At 40.4% G+C, this 22,849-nt stretch overlaps 1 protein-coding gene across 1 annotated transcript in view; it reads left to right on the top strand.

The window, feature by feature from the left end:
* The window catches only part of SLC2A13 (solute carrier family 2 member 13), a 142,332-nt gene extending 124,787 nt beyond the window's left edge, over positions 1 to 17,545 (top strand). Inside the window, exons 8-10 of the mRNA XM_082279685.1 lie at positions 15,079 to 15,200; positions 15,306 to 15,458; positions 16,555 to 17,545. Of these exons, the coding sequence (XP_082135811.1) occupies positions 15,079 to 15,200; positions 15,306 to 15,458; positions 16,555 to 16,781 (502 nt within the window). The 3' untranslated portion in view covers positions 16,782 to 17,545. The remainder of the gene's footprint in view (positions 1 to 15,078; positions 15,201 to 15,305; positions 15,459 to 16,554) is intronic.
* The last annotated feature ends 5,304 nt before the right edge of the window (positions 17,546 to 22,849 follow it).

Genomic DNA, 22,849 nt, shown 5'->3' with positions numbered 1-22,849 from the left:
GAGTGTGAGCATGCAGAGGGCTACTGCTGGGACAGACATGGGGATTTCCCCTTCTGCCTAGGAGACAAGGAAAGGGAACTAACTCATATTTGGAGCATGTGGGGTTTTTTTCTAAGGGGAGAATTTCCAATAGTTGTTCTTCACATTTACTTGGTTATCGACTCTGAAGTTTATTTTAATATTGACTCTGAATAATTTAAATAAAAATAATTTGTGAAAACTGTCTCAGCAGATTCCTTTAGGCTTTTACACTATGAAATTGATTTACTAAAATGAAATTTCCTCTGTTTGGAGGGTGGAAAATATTTTGGAAAGACCCATGTGGTTGGGGATTTTTATTGATAAAGAACATTCAACGGGGCCGAACCCAGACCTCCGTACAGCAGCTTGTACGTTTAACAGCATCCCTAATCCACATCTTATATATCTTTATTCCATAATAAGTAGTTCTTCAATAATCACAACATCTGATACAGTAAAATTTTCATATCTTCCCTTCTTAAAATAATGAAATTTTTAGAGTATTTTTTTTTTACTTTTAAGGGAAAATAAATCAACACATTTCTGCAGTAGGACTGTTGAATAATTCTATATGTTTGATAATTTTAATTCATAGAAATTACTGTATGTGCTGTCTGCATGTGTGGTTCATTTCCTTGAGAATGGAGGCAGTAACATCAATCCCTCACTGGCGCAAGATGAACTGAAATTATCGATTCATTTGATTTAAAGTTGTGACCCTACTTTAACTCAGCTTGTTGGTTAGTACAGGCTAGGAAGTGGGCAGCCTGTGAGGTGGCAGGTCACACTTCTCAACAGCACCACTTTGTGCATTTCTTCCTCCTTGCAGGATGTACAGACTTCGTTTTGTCCTGTAGCTTTCCACAGCTGCAACATTAGCTCTGCATAGATAGTAATAATAAAGGATGAGTTTGAGGCTCTGCATGATTACTGAGTTCTTCAGACCTGTGATTCAGATGGGGTGTGTTCCCATGTAGCGTATTTTCTTGGCAAAATAACTACTGTTAAAAAGCACTTATTTATGTAAAACTCTTTTTAGATGTCAGAGGCCATGGAAGATAGATGGTTAATTTGATCTCTGCTGAGTTCTTCTGCTGTCAGATCCCAGACTTTTGAGTTGCATATAATGATGAAGACTTTGGTACCCAAAGTTCATAAATTTCATAAACTGGAGATAATTTAACCAGTTACCATTTATGTATTTTATAAAATTCGTTAGATTAGGCATAGGTATTGCACCTGCATGCACAAACGAAAGCAGAGCAACACTCTCGTGTTAAGTGCTCGGTCTCACAACTCAGGCATGAAATAAACACCTTGTTTTAAGTGTTCTTAGAGCCTTAGGGCTCCATTTTCAGTTACGACATTAATGATTTGCAGTGAATTTTAGGGCTGACAGCAGAGGAATCTTCTTTGGAGAGCTCTGTTGGGTGATTTAATTCAGAGCCTCCCCGGTACAGCAGGAATGGGTGGGGATGCGGTGCATCATTCCCCTTCTGAAAAAGGTTTTTCCGAGCTTTTCAGGGCAGAGCTATTGCCACCTGCTGGAATCAGGGAAAAGCTCTGTTTAAAAAATACTGTTCCATCATCTATTTAAAACAACGAATGCAAGATCTCAAGTATTGTCTGGTTAGATTTCAGTTGTGGTGGCGAACAGCTGCTGGCAGTAGTTAAAATGTAATATTTGTGTCTGAATTGCAGTTACAGAAAATGAATGTCACAATTCAGTACTTACATGGAAAGTTAAAGTGGTCAAAATGTTATTGTTAGAACTTTTGAAATATAAACTTTGTATGTATGTCAATAACTAGAAATTAAACAGAGCAAGGAAGTGCTAAAAAGGCATGCTAATACTTGTAATATTGATCTCTATTTTCAACTCCTTGTCTTTATGTGGTTTTTTGCCTCAGATTCACCAAAAAAAAAGCAAATTCAGAAAATTATTTCCCCCCCCCCCTTCCTTTTGTTTCAGTAGAAATTTCCAAAGGATTGATACCTTATTCTCTCTTCATTTCCCATTGAAATATGTGGTTGACTGAGACTTTAAGATATTAACAGCTCTCTGGAAAATTGTTTCTGCGCAGTGGTGGTTTGGCTGGGAGGCACAGGGTCTGCTGCCTGGAGTAAGCAATAAACTGTCTGTAAAGCTTCAACAGTGTGCCTGCAGCCACAGAGCTGACCCAGGCTGTGCTGGAATTGTGTCACCACATCCCGTCTGGGGTCTGAGTTTGGGGTTTGGGTGGGATTTGCTTTGTTTTTCCTCAATTGAACTACAAAATCTTGCCATTCTTCACTAACTTCATATACCAGGTTTCAACATGAAAGTACAGTTTTTACAGTGTCTCTGTATGTCTAAGACTTTGGGGTAGTCAAAAGCAATACATCTTTTTCTCTTTATTGTTTTCTGAAGTGTTTGGAAGCATTCAGAAGAAAAAAAAGATTGTAACATAGGACCTATTTCATTTCGAGGGTGAACTTCCAATGAATATTCGTGCTGAGTTACCTTGATACTCAGGTATATCTTGTGCTGAGATTCCTTGATAAGTTGCAACAATGACCTTCATTTCTTTGGTCTTTAATTACCATGGTCTTAGAAATCCTTTTGGCAACTGTAACGCAAGTGATGCTTTTGAGATGATGACATTCCTTAGACACTACCACTGACACATGGTGAACAGCACAAGCATCAATAAAGGTTACTTGTAAGTTTAAGTAAAGATAGGAAGTCTGGATGGAATTTGTTTAAATCAAGTTCAGATGTCTAAAATTGTGACCTTGAGCTGTCTTGTATTGACTATTGGAGTAAAAACTGCTCCTTTTTATTCCTTTCCAGCTGGTCTTTGCCTGTGTTTTAGAGAATAGATTTTCTTATGCCATGCTAGCAGTTCTTGCATGCTGTTCTGTTAATATTTCTTCAATTAATATTAAAATATTGATACTTATTATTATTGAGCCCTACACTCAGCCCTTCTCACCAGTATTCATTGGAGCAATGTGTCTTTATATACCATACGAAAGAGGCATCTCCTGGGAGACTGATATTTCTGCAGTGATTAAACAGCTGGTTGATATTTCTGTTACAACCAAAAGAACTTTAGAAATTATAATTATTAAGAGAATGAAATGTAAATTCAGGTGAAAAGAGATTAAACATCAGATAGAGATTTATTTTATGGTAAGTCTGCAAGAAATTCTAAAATGCTGCGTTTGACATCATAATCTTCAGACCAGTTTGTTTCAGTAATTCTGTCATTGAGTGTCAATGCTGCAAGGAAATACAGAGAGACTAAATGCTTTTAAATCTGGAAAGAAAAGCTAGAAGTTCTCCCATTCTATTGCCCCAGTTCTGTCAGTAGTTTGACTGCAGTCTGATGCTCCATCCATAAGCTCTCAAACATGTCAGAGCAGGGATGACCCAGAACTTCCACCAGAAACACTGGGAGCAGCAGAACAGCTGCAGTTCAGGGAAAGACCAGGAGCACTGAGATGCAGCGAGGGGTCTGCACACAAGTGAAATTGTCAATGAGCTAGTCTGTCACAGATGTTCAATTCCAGTCTGTCTCTTAACAAAAAATACTTGAATCTCTGACATTTATAAGCATTTTTGTCCTGAAAGCTCCAACAGAATGAAGCCTGCCCGCCTGCAGGCAGGAGTACAGAGTGACCAAATCTGTCTGGTTTTTGCTGGAAGGCCTCGGGCAGCACAAGTTAGCTCCAGCAGCCCCCAAGGTGACTGATAGACACTTTCCAGTTAGTGCTCATCACTGAAATTTCCCAAAGGTTTGTCTTTCAGAAGAAATGGCCAAATCATTAATGAGCACTTCCTCCTTTCAGAGAAGTAGGGGAAGCTGGCAGTGACTGGATGAAGCCAGACTGAATGTGCATGCTCGATTGGAACTGATTGTTCCAAAAGTGAACTATTTCTGTATAACCACTGAAAAGCCACTAAACATTCTTAAAGCACATTCTGGGGTCACAGGGAGTCCACAAGCCTTTCTCAACCATGATGGCTGCCAGGAGGGAAGTAATAGCTCATTCTGTTTCCAGAATGCCTCTGTGATACCTTTTTGCTGGTTGTCATGCAGAGACAGCTTTGTGCTTATGTTTAAAATTGTGAGATGGCATCTACTTCACAAGCAGTAAAATATTCCCAGATGTCATTTCTTGCGAGGGTTCTCTGTGTGCCTGTGCCCTTGCTGTGGCATGAGTTGTTTCTTTTCAGTTTGTGCTTGATTGCAGTGAACACAATTAGATGGAGCTTTTGTGGCAGCCACCAAGGTGGTGGGAGCAGGAATTCTCACGTCCCACTGGCCACTCTGTGTGCAAGTCACATCACTGAGCCACAGCCCCATCACACACATCACGTCTCCATCAGGACCAGTACATGAATACATGAGTATAAAAATGTTGTAGCACCCAAATTGTGGGTCTTCACCACATCATGACATTTTTTCCACTCCATCTGGTACAATGCAGTGGGTTTCTTATATTTTTTGGTATTACTGTCATACTCAAATACCTACTGATCATGACAAAGACTTCAAAGTGTTGGGTAGTATCATCTCCATCATATTTACTCAAATTTCTAAACATTCTTTGCTGATCTGCACCTTGGTGAAGTTCTTCAAGAGTTGGTAATACCCAAAAGAAAGAAACAGTGAGAACTGCAGCATTTAACTGAAATGTTTCAGTTTGAGAATTAGGACTGAACTAGACTGTTTCTTTGTCTCTTGCTGGATCTTGCTTTTTGTAAGGATTGGCTGAGGCATTTTAAAACCAGCACTGGAATCTGGGAGGCTTCATGACTTGCTGAGGGCACTCTGCTGGAGCCCACCTCTTTATAAAGCATTTATAAAGTGGTTGGGGTTCTCATGCACGTCAGTAGTTTGGAAGCTGCAAGAAATAGTAAAACTTGTCTTAAAAGAGAATAAAAGATTTAGAGTTAGTAAAGTTGTTCGAGGACATGACTAAGTAAAAATTTTTTGGAGAGAGGTGAAATCTCAGTGAACCACTGGGCACAATTGCTTGTAGAGCCACAAACCTTAGCAACAGGATATGCTGAAGGGACAAACCTGAGATTTATATGCATACTAAGAATATTTCAATAAGAACTGTCAGACAGTTTAGTGGTTGTGAAACACTCCATGGTTATTTTAAATTTTTGAAATCAGTGTATTCTACAGATGAAAAAGCAGGAAAAGTTACTGAAGGTCTTAGTCTTTAAAGTACACAGATGTAAGTTGTCAGTAAACCACTGGAGTGTGCCCTTGACGGGGAAAAAAGGGCAGAAATCTTATATTGCCTGCTGTTGCCTTCTGACCCTTACCTGAAATGGTTCACTCTTTCATTGTTGCTTTCTCATACACTTTTTAAGCTTGTAAACACACAGAATTATGTTTGAAGTTGCAAAAATATATTCTTGTGTCTTCTCATGAAAACATTTCACAGCTATGAGCTCTGCTGCTCCTTTAATGTTACCTTGCTGTAACTTTAACCTTGTATGATGTCAAATTCCAGTGAAACTTTCTCTGATGTTTTTGAGAAATATTTTCTGCCACCAAATACCAGCATATTAAGCTGCTGAGTCATACTTCAATTTGAGAAAAAATTCTTCAGAATATATATTTTAAAAACCCCAGTCTTTACCAAAAAAAAAAGGCATCTTGAAACTATTTACTCAGCTTTAGGAAGAATCTCTCCAGAAATAGCTACCAGATTGTACTGTTGTTTATTTATTGTATACACTGTTATTTTATTCTCCATCTTGTAATTATCACCCACTGCTGTTGGTATCACTAAATTTTTCAGTTATAAACCTTAAAGTTGTCTTCTGGGAGTACATAATAAACCCACTTTTGTCATGTGTTCTTAACTGGAGAATACTAATTTTTATAGCTAGTATTTCAACCTGTCAACCCCTTAGCTGGTGTTGACCAAGTTGTTTTCTGCCAGCTGTTTGTTGAGTGTACTCTTAGACTTGGATATAAATGGATATAGATGGGATCTCTGTGCACTCAGTTTGTGCAGTAATATATTTAGATATTTGAGGATTTTATTTAAATTATTTTATTAGGTGCTAATTTTGTTTTATATATATATATATATATATATAAATATTTTAAAATCCTTTTCCAGAAAACAGTGCAAAACCAGCTTTTAATCTTTTTTTTGACAAAATCAAGACACAATATATATGAACTTTCTGCTCCTTTCTTTTTTTTTTTCTGTTATCTGTTTCATGTCTTTGTTGAAAATTGGGGCAGTTTGGAAGCATTTTACCAAAAAAAAAGAAAGAAGCCACATTCCTTCTTTTGTTTTCCCTCAGCTGAACAGCTGATTTTGTACCTGAAAGTGTCCAACATTGAAACACAAAATACCATATTTTGAAACTGTGACCTGTTTTCTAGTGATTGAAGTAGTTAAAATGATGATAGGCAGAAATGCATGAAGGACAGTGACATTCAGCTAAGATGCTTATGCTCAAAACTAATTAAGATTTTGCATTTTGATCAGGTTTTAATTTGAATTTTCCCCATTAAAATTCTGTACCTTAGACTACTAGGTATTTGTTAAGTTGATTATGTTCCATAGTTGTATGACCTCTCACAAGTTCATGTGCTATTAATACAATATTTGAATTATTTATGATTATGAAATCATGCCGTTTAATTATTACTAGTTAATTTTAATTTGTACTGGGGTAAACCAAGCGTGTCCAGTCAGAATCAGAATTAGGACTAGGATAGGACACTGTAGAGCACAGAGACATCAGATGTTCCCTGATATTTTATTAGCATCTGATACTTTGGAAGAGTAGGAGAAAGCTTGGAAAGAAACATAAGTCAATCTCTGTGTAGTGGGATCAAGCTGATTGTGTCTCCTGTAACAAAAACCTGGTATATACTTATTTTTGCTCCCAGGTTTGGAGTGTGCTGTCAGGTGCTGTGAGGTCTGAAATGGTTGGGCTTTAACACTGGGTATAAACATTATTCTTCATTTTCCTGGTTTGAGTCCATTTCTCAAGGAAAGGAGTGCACAGAAGATGATGGAGAAGCCTGATGGACAGAGTTCTGGCAGTGGCTGAGATTTCTCTCTCTCCTCTCCTGGTAAATAAAATGAAGAATGAAGCTTGAAACACTTGGGGTGTGACAGCAGACTGGGGAGTTGTAGCTGACAGCTTGGAGGTAGCCACGAGGACTTGGAAGGTGCCTGTACAGGATAAAAGAAGTCTCAGGCAAATCCCAAACTGAACATCTTTCATTGACAGATCAGAGTTATCCAATCCCACTGAACATGCTTGCTCAGCCCCACAGCTCAGGAGTGTCCAGCTGGCACTGTCAGACAGTTGAGCTTCTGCCTGTGGCAGCAGACGCAACAACTGTGTTGCCCACACTTCAGAATCCACTAATAGGTGGGTACAAAAGTACTGAAATGTCCAGATCAGCAAACAGTTAAGAACCCCTTTGATGTGATTGATTTTGGAGAACTATTTGTCATGAGAAAAAATTGCTCCTGTTTCCAGTCTGTTGCTTAGTCTATTCAGACTGAATAACAGCTCCAGCAATGTATTTTTTGGGCAAATTCAGATGCAGTTGCAAAGCTGAAATTTCTCAGCTTGGGAAAGTGAAAGTGTTTGAATTAAAATCTAAAGATTTTTTGTTAAATAAGTAATAATATAGAAAAATTATGGTAATCGGTGATCAAGTGGCCAGGACAGAGGTGAATCAGAACAGTGTGCTAAGTCTCTTGCAGGTATGTGTTCTGACATGACTGGGAATCGTGGAATCATTTAGATTGGAAAAGATCCTTAAGATCATCAAGTCTGTAGGTATAATGGATGGATCCTGTAGCAAGGGGGGTCGGTGTGATAAAGGCTTTCTCCGTCATGTGCAGCTCCACCAGTCATCTCCTGAGGTGCAGTTTGCTTTCTTTGCTGTGAACTAAACTATTTTTCCAAGTTTTTGAAGCATATGCTAGTATTTTAAAAACTCTTCTCCAGTCATAGCAAAAGGCTTCAATAAGTGCCCCTAAACTCTGCTTGTATTTTATGCAATGCAGGTTAAGCAATGTGTAGCTGAATCCCATGAAGTTTTATGGCAATAGTTTTTCAATGCTGCATCTGTTTGTTCTTTTCTGGTTGTCTGGGGTTTTGGTTTTTGGGGGTTTTTTTTTGGTTTTGTTTTTTCAGTTGTTGTCATCTGGTGTAAGAAACTTCATCTGCATATTTTTAGGCAACATCTGGTTTAATGGATGAATTATTTCTCTGTGTAAACTATAAAGTCAAAGTGATAAATGCAGACTTCTCCAGAGAGGCGTGGAGCTCCTGAGGCATGGATGACAGTAGCTAGGGAACTGTGACAAAGCTTAGGAATTACTGATTCAGACATTAGTCAGGTTTAAAGTAATCTGTTCGCCTTCAGGTCAAGAGTTGCAGTTCACTTGATACTTCAGACATCATCTTACCGTGTGTACAAAAAAGGAGCAAGGATTTTTCTTTAAATCAGAATATGCTGATTTACAGTGAAACTATACCTCATGATTTAATAGGTTTCTATGGGTTGTGCTAATGTAACTATTTTGGATGTACATGGGTGGATTTGAGAGATCACTTGATGGACAGGGTAGAGGTGGTTTCCAAAGTTCTCCTTAGTTACGTGTCTGACTGCCACCAAGTTATTATACAGTTCATCTGGTACCATGCTAAATTCTGCCCTCTAACATAGTTGGGGGTTTGTTCAGACAACTAAATACCTTTAGCAATAGAAGATGGGCTTGAACTTATGAGAACTAACCCAAATGTTGAGGTCTAGATTCTTCTACAGGACAAGTAATTGCTTGTGGATAAATAATCTTAGTTGTTCCCAAGCATCATCCATAAAAACCTTCCTCCGTCCAAATGGCAGCTACTCTAAATTATGTCTCTTTTGTCCTCTGTCCTTTCCATGACAGACTTCAGATGAAAACATGAATCAAGAAACTTGGCATAAATTTATATTGTTCAGTGGATTGCCATGATAAAAAAGTCAGCACTCTACACAGGAGACTTTAAAAATCTTTTTAAAGGAGATTTTTAGTAAATCAAATATATTTGTGTTACACTCGAGACTTAAATTGGCAAATTGTAGATTACCATCATCCTGATAACCCAGGCACAAAAGTCTGGCATAAGAGCAGTCCTTAAGTAGTTTTACTTGCATTAGAGCAAAGAAGTGGGGGATTAGTGAAACTGTGAATTAGCTATAAAATCTTTCTGTGCCATCAACACCTGATGTCAAAGTTTATCTCGGAGCAGATTGTATAAATTTGAAATATGCTTGTTCTAACAAGCATTTTACAGAGATGGACAATCACATTAGCAATTTTCTTCAGAAGTAAATTCCTTTGCCTGACTTGATTTGAATTTTGACCTTTTAAGACTTTTGATCTAAATCCATTTAAGATGCTTCTGAAGGGCTTAAAAGACAATGAGAAGTCAGCAGCTTTCTTATTAAAAATATATGAACTGTTCAGAATGAAACAATTAATTCCTGCAAAACCCGTATCTTTAGGTCTAGACAGCCCTCACTCTACAGCAAAGCAAAAATTAATGGAAATTTGAGGAGAAAATCAAATTGGTCTCTGTCTTGTACCTGTGCTATGTCTTCCCCAACCATTTCCCACACTGGGGAAATGTTGCACTTCAGAATTATTGCAAAGCCAAAATGGCTCGAGTCTTAAGAAAATTTACATTGATTATCAAGGAAATAGTTTTATCCTGTTTCATCCTCCTGTTATTTGCAATATTTTAGACCCACCCACACCAGCTCTTTTCTTACCTTCTTTTATGTGCCATATGAAGGTAATTTAAGGAGATGGGGAGCAGAGCTTTAGTTCTTTTGAGCTTCAGACCATATCTGATAGAGGATGGATTCTATGATTTTGAAACCGAGCATATAATGCTTGTAATTTGAAAATCTTCTGCTCTTCTCTCTTATTTCCAGTCAGTTGAATTTTTTTCATCAAGTGTTGGTAGGTCAGGCTTTCACTGATTAGAACTGATGTGCATCTTAAGTAGCCTGTAGAAAACACATAGCCAAAGAAATTCACAGTAAGGGCTTTTTCAGTGTAGCACTTTTGTGGTTTTGGTTTGGCAGTAATTTCAGAGGCTGTGATGTGGTGTGTCTTCACTGGTTGTACCGATGTGACTGTTACCCAGCATACTGGTACACACAAACCCTTTGCACTGGTACCTGACTGCATGATTTGTACCACTTACAGGGAATTGCCTGGATGGTCACTCAAAGTGTTGCAGTCAACAACTTAACGACCAAGTGCACACCAGTGACATTCCTCAGGGGTCAGTGCTGGAACTGGTCCTGTTTCAGGTCTTTGTTGACAGCGTGGACAAAGGGATTGAGTACATCCTCAGGGAGTTTGCAGACAACACCAATCTCTGTGCTGCTGTCAACATGCTGGAGGGAAGGGATGCCAGAGGGGTCTGGACAGGATTGAGAGGTCAACCCATGTGAACCTCATAGAATCATCAAGGTTGGAAGAGACCTTTAAGATCATCAAGTCTGACCGTCAGCCCAGCACTACCACTGTAACTACTAAAGCACGTCACCCAGCGCCAGACCCAGACACCTCTTAAACACCTCCAGGGATGGTGACTCCAACACTCTCTGGGCAACCTATTCCAGTGCCTGACCACCCTAAAAAAAATTACCTGCATCTCCCCTGTCTCAGCTTAAGGCCATTTCGTCTGGTCCTCTTACTTCAGGCACTGTGAAGAGACCGGCCTTTGCCTAACTCCGACCTCCTTTTGGGTAGTTGCAGACAGCGATGAGATGCCCCCTGACTCTCCTCTTCTCGAGACTAAACAAACCCAGCTCCCTCAGCCGTTACTCACAAGATTTGTTTCCTAAACCTTTCACGAGCCTTGCTGCCTTTTGCTGGACATGCTCCAGCACCCCAATGTCCTTTTTAAAGTGACGAGCCCAGAACTGAACACAGGATTCGAGGTGCAGCCTCACCAGTGCTGATTACAGTGGGATGATCACTGCCCTGGTGCTGCTGGCCACAATTTTCTTGATACAAGGCAAGATGCCATTGGCCTTCTTGGCCTCCTGGGCACACCCAGGAGTGTGTATTGAGCCCACTGTTGACCAGCACGCCCCAATGCATTTCTGCCAAACTGCTCTCGAGCCACTCCTGTCCCAGCCTGTGGCACTGCATAGGGTTGCTGGGACACAAGTGAAGGACCCAGCACTTGGCCTTATTGAACTTCCTGCAATTTTGTCCAGGTCTCTCTCCAGAGCTTTCCTAAACTCAAGCAGATCAACACTCCCACCCAACTTTGCAAATTTACTGAGGGTGCACTCAATTCCCACATTCGGATCATCAGTAGGGATGTTAAACAGGACTGGCCCACAGCTAAGCCCTGAGGAACACTACTAGGGATCAGCTGCCAACTGGATTTAGCTCCACTGACCAAAACTCTCTGGGCCTGGCCATCCAAGCAGTTTTTTACCCATTGAAGGGTCCACCCATCCAAGCCACAAGCAGCAAGTTTTTTGAGGATGCTGTCAGAGATGTGTCAAACACTTTACTGAAGTCTAGATAGGCACATGCATAGCTTTTCCCTCACCTACTAAGTGGGTCACTTTGTCATAAAGGGAGATCAGGTTGATGAAGCAGGACCTACCTTTCATAAATTCATGTTAGCTGGCTTGATCCCCTCTTTGTCTTGCATGTGACATGTAATGGCACTCAGGATGATCTTTTCCATAACTTTACCTAGAACTGAGATTAGGCTGACAGATCTGTAGTTCCCTGGATCATCCTTCCGACTCTTCTTAAAGATGAGCATTACATTTGCTAATTTCTAGTCAGCTGGAACTTCGCCAGTTTGCCAGGACTGCTGATAGATAAAGTTCATCATCTTAAAATTCAGCGAGGCCAAGTGCAAGTCCTGCACCTGACCCAGACAATCCCAGGCATGAACACAGGCCTGGCATAGAATGGGTCAAGGGCAGCCCTGCAGAGAAGGATTTGTGGATGTTGATTCGCAAGAAGCTCAACATGACTTGGCAGTGTGCATTTGCAGCCCAGAAACCTGGTCATGTCCTGGACTCTGTCCAGGTTGTGTGTGACCAGCAGGCTGAGGGAGGTGATTCTTCCCCTCTGCTCCACTTTCATGAGACCCTGTCTGGGGTCTGGGTCCCCCAACACAAGAAATACATGGATTTGCTGGAGTGATTCCAGAGGAGAACACAAAGATCATCAGAGGGCTGGAGCATCTCTTCTATAAGACATGTTGAGAGTTGGAGTTGTTCAGCCTGGACAAAAGAAGGCCCCAGGGAGACCCTACACAGGTTTCCAGTACGGAGAGGGACTTTTTATAAGGGCAGGTAGTGATAGGGCAAGGAAGAGTGGCTGTAAGCTGAGGGAGGGTGGGTTGAGATTAGGTGTTGGAAGGAAATGCTTTACTGTGAGGGTGGTGAGGCACTGGAACAGGTTGTCCAGAGAAGCTGTGGGTGCCCCATCCCTGGAAGTGTTCAGGGCCAGTTTAGATAGGGCTCTGAGTAACCTGGGATAGTGAAAAGTGTCCCTGTGCATGGAAGGCAGGGGTTGGAACTTGATGATCTTTAAGGTCCCTTTCAGCTCCCACCATTCTATGATTCTTTGGTTTTCTTCTGTGTTTCAGCTTATGAAGCAATGGGTAGCTGCTCCTCTGCTTCCATCACATATGGTCCCTTCATGCAAGACAAAATTCAGAATTTTGTTTGATAATACACTGTATGCTAATTATATGTATATATGTTCTTCAGCAAAATAATAGCTCTTATAGAAATAGGGGTATAGCAGAATTAACACAGTAATAGAGCTTGAACAAATCTCCAGCCATGAAGGAGTGTTATTTTTTTAACATTCCCAGCACTGCAAGATGCCAGCAAATGCAGATGTTTTTGGCTTTATTCTGTGTACCATGCTGGTTTACAACTAAAAGATAAGCAAAGCACAGTTTATTATTGCCAGGTTTCTATCAAATCTAGTCTCAAGTGCTGTTTTTCCCATTTCATTGCACTGAATCTGCTTTTTTGCAACAAAATTTCCTCTCAGTTAGGGGCAGACAGCAGAGAATAGATGAGTGGCCTCAGTCACAGGAGGTTTTGGAGACATCTGGTTTTCCCTTGTATCATTTGTGTTCCACTCTGTCAAAAGTAGGACACAACTGGGGAAAGATGGCAGGGGAAGGAAACATGCTGACCTGCCTGCAGTTGTGTCTGTATGAATCAGCATGGTAGCTTGTGTTCATGGAGAAGGATGCAGGATAATAAACCAAGTATGTCTTTGTTTACAGTTTGGTTTGAGAGAAAGCATGAGGCCTTCTCTAAAGAGCTGCCAATCTGGCTGGGCAGAATGGAGAAATTCATCTCAGCATCAAGATGCTTAAAAGTGCTCATCAGCTTGTATTCATTACAAACACCTGCAAATGAAATTCGAGTAACAGCAAAAGAAGCAAAAGTGATGATGTTAAAGCAGTGTGAAACTGAGCACTCCTGTGTTCTTGCAGTGGGGCAGTCTGTATCCAGGCACAAAGGACTTGTCTTTGAGAGGGGTGTTCATCTGACCTGTTTTCCACGTGTTTTGCACCTCAAGAGTGAAAATGAATCAATGTCCTGGATGAGATGGCCTTTCCAGGGGAACTCGGCCAGGCAGCTCAAGTGCAAAGTAGAGCTGCACATCTTACAGGTTACTGCCATTAAGGCAGCATTAGGGTTTTTCCAAGGTTTCAGATGTGCATTTTCCCAGTATTTGTAGGGTTAAACCCTCTCTTTTAAAAGTTTTGGAACTTTGGATTTCCAGCTGTCCTGAAATTGCATTGGGACTTCACCATGATATCCTGGTTTAAATGTTGTCCTTTCATCAATGATGACATAAGGAAGATTTTTGGCCCAGGAGCAGTGCTGGGTTGGTCATCAGTGCTTAGCACATTGCTGTTCTACTCTGAAGCATTGCAGGGTGGCTGTTGCTCCACAACTTGTTGCCCACCTATTGCCCCTTCCAGGCATCTTCATTCTGGTTTCCCTACTGTCAAGAGGGTCATATCCTTCACATAAGTGCTCAGCTGATCTGGAAATCATAACACAGGCAGATGTTCAGCTTTCTGTGATTTCTTCTTTGCAAGTAAATAATATTGTTTTCATATGAAAGAGTAGTGTCTGCTTAAGTCTTCTCTCCCAAGAGTATAGGGTTTTTCCTCTCTAGCAATTGATGTGGTGGCAGCTGAAAAGTTTCACTAGCTACATTTATGACTTGTTGTTCCTTTAAACAAATGTTAATTTTTTAAAAAAAATCATAACAAAAACTGAAGTTGCCAGTATCCCTTTTAAAAATATTATACTGTGGCAGTCAGAGGGAAATATCTGATCTTATACCTATTCCTTGAAATACGGAATTTCCACGTGGTCCTTGAAATAGAGACATATTTTCTTTCAGTAGCTCATTACAAGTGCTACCTTCTTCTAAACTATTTCACTGTGTAGGAAGGAAAATACACACCTCTTTTCTTCATAACTTCACTTAACCCTGGCACACTCCATAGACACTGCTGATTACACTTCAAGTGTGCAGCATGTAGTTGGTTCATCAGTAATGCAAGGACTAATTTTCACCTGACCTTAAATCTTTGTGTGCAGCATCTTTAGCAGAAGTCCTGCTCCTGCAGCTAGTTTTGCACTGTGTGATATTCCTGTGAATTGGTCTTGTTGGCTTTGGTATTGCCACTTGTGTAGTAAAGACTGGTTGGTTGAAGATCTGTAAATACAAGGCAAGTGTTTAAATTCATGAATGTTGTGCTGATTACTCTTCCTAAGACCAGGCTTGAGAAAAAAAACACGTTTCTGAGTGTAGAACTTTGCTCAAAGATCTTGATAAATTAACAAGGATTAAGTTTTTTTATCTTACTTGTACATTGGCCAGCTTTTATTAAGACATTACTTGCCATGTTTATATTGCAATGTCAACTATTGCCTTGAATATTCCTTAATAAAAAGGGTTTTTGTTGATTTTCAGGTGTTCAAATGAAACCGTATTCAAAAAGGAAGATTTGTTTTGGGCATACAACTTCTGCCCCACTCCGTACTCTTGGACAGCACTTCTAGGCCTTATCTTGTATTTGGTTTTCTTTGCACCTGGTAAGAAAATACTTGTTTAAAATGTCAAATAATGAGGCTACATGTTACTCTTTTTTTGAGTCCAGCCATTAAAGTCAGATCGATCTTTTTTTCTCTAATTCATAGGGATGGGTCCTATGCCCTGGACTGTCAATTCTGAAATTTATCCGCTTTGGGCTAGAAGTACAGGAAACGCGTGTTCTTCTGGAGTCAACTGGGTTTTCAATGTGCTAGTGTCACTGACATTTCTGCATACAGCTGAGTATCTGACATACTATGGTGAGTAACAGTACGTGTCCATATGTGCAGTACTGCCATTGGCACAGAGATTTTCTCTGGATTCTGGGTCTCTCCACTGGTTGTGCTATGAAGTGTCAAAGCCATGTTCTCAAACCACTGTGGTTTAAAGACTAGAGATCTGATGCAACCCACTTGGATCACAGAGTTTGGTCCAGATTTCGTAACAGACATTTCTTTCTGTCCTTAACTGAGAATCTAGACAGTTGATTAAAACAGAAGAGCTGGGAAAAAAAACACTTTTGACTTAGTGAAATAATGCTGATTCCCACTTAAGGTGACAGCATCCAAGGCCAGTATCGTATGGTCCTTGCAGAAATACAGCTGTTGATAAAGTGCTGTCTGTGGGAGCCTGTGGAGTGTTTGTCAGATTACTGCTCAGCCACACCAGTGTAAGTCATTTAAATCACATTAAGCTGCCAGGGAGCTGATGTGACCTTCACATCCTTACTAGTGCAGAGCCTTTCAGCTCTACTTGTTATTCCTTTGAGCCATCAGTCTAGCAACACGAGGTAAATGTTTGTTGGCTCTTTGGTACCTGCTCTGCCCCTCAAGGTATGGTGGATTGTGGACAGGAACAAGCTCTCTCTCAGTATTAATTGCCACCACAAAGCACTTTAAAATAATAATTACATGTAAGAGTTACAAATACTATTTTAATCCTGACTCATTCTTTTGCTAGAGCTTTACATTTTGAGGAGTTGTCTTAATGTGTCCTTCACTGTCAAGACAAACTAAGGAAGCTCTTGCCTTTCACATCTGCTTTTTTTTATTTGGGCATGTGATTATCTAATTGCTGTTTATTTTAAGAGCAGAGTGACTTGCCCAGAAAGGATGTGTATTATTACCTTTCACTTGCATTGGAATTGCCTTTGTCAATTTACTTTGCTGAGGAATGGGGCAATAAAGAGTCTTTCTCCTACAGCAACAGCTCATTGTTGTAACCCTGCTGCTCCAGCCTTTGCTTTTACACTCTCCTTTGAAGCCACAGCCTGCTGCTTCTGTCACTCCCTCTGCTCTGTCACAAAGAAGGGATAGGAGCCTCTTAACTGACTTCAACCATTGTTTTACATTGCAGGAGCCTTCCTCCTCTACACAGGGTTTGCTGCCTTGGGACTGGTTTTCATCTACGGCTGCCTTCCTGAGACTAAAGGGAAAAAACTGGAGGAAATTGAGTCTTTGTTTGAAAACAGGCTATGTACATGTGGTATGTCGGATTCTGATGAAGGGAGGTATATTGAGTATATTCGGGTGAAGGGAAGTAATTACCATCTTTCTGACAATGATGCTTCTGATGTGGAATAATTTTCAGCTGCTGATGTATTTAATCATTTAAAAGCCTTCTGGGGGAAAAGCAGCTCTCTGATGACCTCACTGCCCTGCTTCTGGTCTGGTTCTCCTTTCTACTGTGTATTTAGAAATGCCTTCATGTTCAAAAATGCTCCATTTGGGAGGAAATTCAATATGCTAGCGTTTTCTTGATAACTAAAAGCAATGGCTTCCAAAAGAGATTGAATTCCACAGTTATGTGACTTTACCAAGTGTGTGTGACACTGTTGCATCCCCAGGTGTTTAGTAGGGTGCACTGTACCAGATGAATACAGAAGGCTATTCTAGATGGTCAGGGGCTGTCCTTATCCTCCATACTGACAAAAGCTAAAATAATTGACTGGCTGATGAGAAAGCAGCTGACAGCTGTCAGATCCCCATCCCATAGGAGCCAAGGAAGAAGCTCTGCTGTGCAGTACAACGAAGGACGAATGCATAAGCTGCTGTAACAGTAACCAATTAAAAGGTTTAGCTGATTGGGAAAATACAAATACTAGCTGTATCCATCAGAGGGACATTTCCCAAATTTACCCAAAGAGAATTTCCATTATTTATTTGAGATAACAAGTAGAGAGCCATACTCACCTGGATGGGGGTTCACTAGGGTGATGTGTGTCTGTGCTACACTGGGTTATCCACCCACTGCTGCTCCTGAGTACACACTGCAGTTGGGAGTTCATGTTTGTGAGAGAAACTGGAAAAATTAATTACTGACAGCAGGAAAACAGAGCTCAGTATGTGGCCACACATACAAATGTACTGGTACATATTGCTAGGTACAACATAGAGGCTTCAGTTAGAAAAAAATTCTATTTGTTTTCCTTTTTAGCATTTGAAAATATTGGTTTGTGCCTAGTTTTGAACACAAAAATACTGTTAGCTAAAAGAAAGAGAAGGAGGGGAGAGGGTTTAGTGCTGCTAAATGCACAGTGGTCATCCCTCCTGTGCCTTTTGCTTGTGAGTAATTATTGCCTTCAGTTTATCTTCATATGTGCAGAGTAAATGACTCCCAGCACATTTTTCTTCAAAATTTCCTTAGTCAACTGGTGTCTTGCTGGTTCTAAAGAGAAATACTAGCAATGGGCAGAAGCCTGCATCTCATGTTAATTGCCTTACTGAAGCATTGCAGACTTGTCAAGAAAATGTCAGGCACAAAACTAAATTGGCTACCTTTAGCATGGTAATGAAAATACAAATGGTATTTTATTTGCCTGCCATGATTACTTGCCTTGGCAAATTGAATTTTATGCAGCTACATAAAAATATTATGTTATTTTTTTTTCCTTGTCTTGTCCTCACTGCTTTAAGTCTTCAAAGATACGAGTTTGAAAGCATCAACAGTTCAAATTCTTATCTTTGAAACATTTGCCTTTGTGGAAAAATTCCTCTGCCTGTGGGCTGATGCCCATTTATTTGGTAAAAATACATTTATTTTTCATTGTGTAAAGATTAAAGAAGTCATTAGGTTCATTAGCTTTTAGAGATTTGGTTTGTGGGTTTTTCTTGGGTTAAAAAATATTTTTAATGTAGGATTGTTATCAAAACCAAGCCTGGACATTTGTTACTAGGTTATTTTTATTGGATAACATGGAATTTTGTTGTAAAGAAGTCTGACATTATGTTATGTAATCTTCTATGGGGGGAGTTCTTACTGTCCAAGTACTGATCTTCAGGGATTGGGTGTGTTCTGTTTTGTTTTCTTTTTTTCTTTTTTGTTAATCAGAGAAATATTTTTGGAAAGAAAACATTTTAAAGAATCCTTCTGTGATGTGACTGAGGCTAAAAGGGAAAAACATAGGGGACAGAGGGAATTTCAAATGAATCTTTGCAAAGAGCAGCTCGACCTTGAACATCTCCTGTGTGGTGACAGGGCTGGATTCTCATGCCTTCCATCTTGCCTCCCTTTAAAGTGCACAATATTTTTATGCTTGAAAGCACCAGCTACAGAAAATGCTGAGATCTCCAGATCTATCTATTGAAAATGCTCAGGTCCTCAGACCTCTCTACAAATGCCCCTGCTGGGGATGTCTCCATTAGGCTGTCACCTTGCTGAAGCCTTCACTGAAGGTGCAGTACCCGAAATGAGGAAAAGAAATGCTTGACAAAGACAAGAACAAAATCATTTTAAGGAGAAATTAATTTTTTTCTGAAACCAGGAAGTACGTGTTTGAAGACCTGTGGGGAGCATTTTTGTTACCTAGTGCAGTGTGTGAACAGGTGTGTAACAGCTAGCCTGTGCTTACATAGTTGATAGGTTTAAGTGGGTATTTACTGGCTTCTGGGAATGGGGAGTTAGGGTTCTGTTCACCCCAAAAGCACAAGCCCACACTCACCTTCACACCTGTGAAAGTTCCCTTGCTTGATGTGTTTTGCTGGAGCGGGAGCAAGGCGGGACCCGGCGTCCCGGTGCCGGTCCCGTGTCAGCGCTGACCTCGCGCTTGTGCCCACAGGGAGAGGAACCGCTGCAGGTGTTGGGCATAACTGAAGGGAAGTCGCTGGAAAGGTCACTGCCACGGGGTCAGCAGCCTCTTCTGTTTTGCAGGCAGTGCTGGGGCTTTTTAGCAGCAGAAGACCATCTCTGTCTGCCAGCCTTGCTTCACGGACATTCTCAAAGGGGTGCTCGGCACGTACAGCGCTGGGCTCATTTTCTCACACAGGTTCAGTCTTACTGAAAACAGCTTTCTGAAGGTTTGTATCCCCTGTCCTTTCTCACAAGACATAGCAATTGAAACATGCATTTTATTCTTCACTGCTACTGGCCAGGAGGCTACAAAATACAGCCTCCTGGCTATATATTGGCTTCTTTATTGTCCCTCCCTGTTCTGTGCCCACAGAGAGCTGGGTTTAAGTCTTCCTTTTTGGGTTACTTCACACCAAGACAGCATTCCGTACCTTAGAAACACAGAACATAATACCAAGCATCATGTGTATTAAAAATGAAATAAGATACTTCAAGTTAATCTTATGCTGTTAGGGCTTTATTTTTAGAATCTGTGAACATTTAGAGTTTATGAAGAAAATTAGAAAAATGTTTCTATTTTGCAAATATTTTTTATATTTATGTGTATTTTAAGTTTGAAGAGATTTTTGCTAAAGGTAGACTTAGTAACATTCCAGATAGAAGAATAAGAATACAGTGTAGCTGAATAATTTCTTACTACAAGACTTTAAATTATGAAGTAGCATAAATAATATGTCTAAGCACAATTTTCTTTTATTGAAAGCTTTCTGCAGAAGATGTGAAATTGTTTCTTCACAAGGACTGCACACATAATTCAGGTATTCTGTGCATCAGGAGTGCTAGAATAATACTGCTGGTAGAGTTAGGCATATTGATTATATACAACAATTTGAGATATTTTAATTCTGAATTATCTATTGACTACATGTTGTGAGCTAACACCAAGTATAAAAGAAACAAGTCCTGATGCACTTTTAATATTTTTAAATTTAATTCACATTAATTTGCATATAGTAGTTAGTTCACCACGCTGAAATTCAAAATGTGTTGGGGGGAGGAGATAATTTGCCACTTTTTTCTTCCCCTTGTCACTTTGTTGATCAAAATAATCCTTTAACAAGAGAATCAAACCTGTTTTGAAAATAGATACAGAGTCAAAGCAAGGCCCAGGAGTCGTTTGGAGGGCTGGAGTTGCATTGCTGTGCGGGCACCTTGGATTGGTCACTCTCGTAGATGTCATTTCCTTGGGAGGCGCAGTGACAATGCTGGCAGAAATTGTGGGGCAAGAAAGGGTAAATCACAAAGGACCATTGTCCCAACACTAACTTATTTTTGCATGGGTTGATAATGCAGCATTTCACTCATGTAGGAGTTAGGGTTGGGAGGGAAGAAGAAGGAAATGATGTGTCAAAAGCACTACAAATTCATGTTTCAGTAAAGATGGGTGTTGTAGCCAACAGTAGTCTCTGGCTTGTCTCCCTTGTGGGGTGAGGATGATGGGGCAAGGGAATGTGCTTGGTCCTGTGGATAGGAATGGTGGGACTGTCAGGAGAAGAAGCACTCTAGTGCTCCTCTCCCATGCCTGTGTGGAGGTGAGGATGTGGCAGTGGAATTGGCAAAGCTAGTGAGTTTTCCCCTGGTGAAATCTCTTTTGCTATTTGTAGTCACTTGGGCTGAGCACTGGGGAGAAGTTCTGACCTTCAGGCTCTGCTACAGGCCCTGAGCAAGGGTCTTGCCTTAGGCCATGGGAGTACTGGGTGCAGTCCCACAGGCATTCAGTGGGCAAGGAAAAGACAGACCCTGTACTTCTCAGCTTTTTGCCCAGCTTTCAACTTCTCAATGTCAGTGCTCTTGAAATTTTACTTGCATAAGAGGCTTCGTTGGCTGAACATCACTACTGCAGAAGAGGCAGAATCTTTGCAGCAGAGAGTGATCTCGGGGTAGAAATCATGGCAGAAGAGACAGTTCTGCAAAGCACTTCAAAGAGTAAGATATGTGTGCACTTTTCTTCTGAGAGAGTCAAGCTAACCAAACCCATTCCTCTGCATTGGGAAGAAAATCAAGCTTTGCGTACCAGGCCAGAAGCAGATAATGCCACAATATGTGCTTTATGGCAAAATGTGTTTTTATTGCGGGTAACATTTACAGCTTACATGTAGCTGCTGCCTATAAAGTGACTCAATTGTTCTCTGGATTTTAACAAGTCATATTTTTGTGCAAAAATCTTAGTGGTTTTCTATCAATCTTCATCACCTTGTGTACAGTACAGTTAAGCATAATCCACAAGTGGTCTAGATTGTGGCAGTGTTAAAAATGTCAGCACAGTAAAATTCTAGGTGAACATTGTTAAAGAAATATTGTTGTTTGTGATACTGGGGGTTAAAATTCCTCAAAGGCAACTATATATAGATTTTAAAAGTCTGAAAAAAAATGGCAGTTCTTATCTATTTTGTGTATGTTTTCATATAGAGAAGGAGTTTTTTTATGTGCCAATAACCATCACTGTAGTGTTTTGTAAATGGGTGTTAATAGTGTTGCAGAATTCTGTATATGAGAATATACTTTAGCCACAATGACCTGTTAGTGTGAACAGCGGCATGTTTTTAATCTTACTCACACCTCTCATCAGAGGTGCTCACTCGTTGGCTTCAGTAGAGCTCACTCATGCCAGGGGAAGTTTGACAAGAGTCAGGCCTCAAGAATAAGACTTCATCTAAATCCCTGCTTTTTCACATTGTCCCTAGACAGTATGTTACATGTGAATGATCTGGCACATGTAATTTTAAAGCTTCACCTCCAGTTCAGTTACACTCCTTGATTTTGCTGAGAAACATTTTGTCAAAATTTGCTTTGGCTTTTCATCACATTTATATAAATAAGGAGCATACTGATGAATTATGAATATTGTCCACCTATTTCTAAAGGAACCATCTGTTTCTGAAGTGTTAAAATGAAGGCAAATTTCTCTTGCTGCCTTAAACATGACACAGACTTTGTAGAGGACTGAATGTATGATCATCATCATGACTTCTGCAGGAGAAACTTCATGGATCCTCAGCAGGTGTGAAACGAGATGGTTTCATGGTACTGGGGTGCTGTGTTCACTGCGGGCCCTGCCTAGTGCATGCCTGCCTTCTGTTTGATTTCAAGTGTTCCAAGAGTCCCCATGAAACTGATAGGATTATTCATGTGCTTGATATTCTCCATGTGCTCAGTGTCCTGCTGGTCCGGGACATCGCTGGGAAGTGGCACGAGTCATGTCTCTGCTTTCCATTGTGAATCTCACTCCTCTACAAAATGGCTAACTGGATCTTTGTGTGACAAATGCCATGTAGAATATTTGAGACATTATTGGGGACCAAATTGATAGTAATAGTTCCATGCTGAATAGTAATGTGCACATGGTGCCATCAGGCACACTGTAATCCCTGGGCACGGGCTGTGGTATTCAGTACAAAACAGGTTTTGGCAAAACAATTTGCTGGGTTGTCCAAGTCATTTCTTAACCATGTCAAACATGTGCCATTTTAATTTCCAACCGGTCAAGCCTATAATGTATGAAAGTGTTGTACATTTTCTGAAA

The sequence above is a fragment of the Coloeus monedula genome (assembly GCF_965178545.1).
Source record: "Coloeus monedula genome assembly, chromosome: 4".
NCBI lineage: Eukaryota > Metazoa > Chordata > Aves > Passeriformes > Corvidae > Coloeus > Coloeus monedula.
The sequence above is the reverse complement of the archived record's forward strand: the minus strand, read 5'-3'. Positions and strand labels throughout refer to the sequence as shown.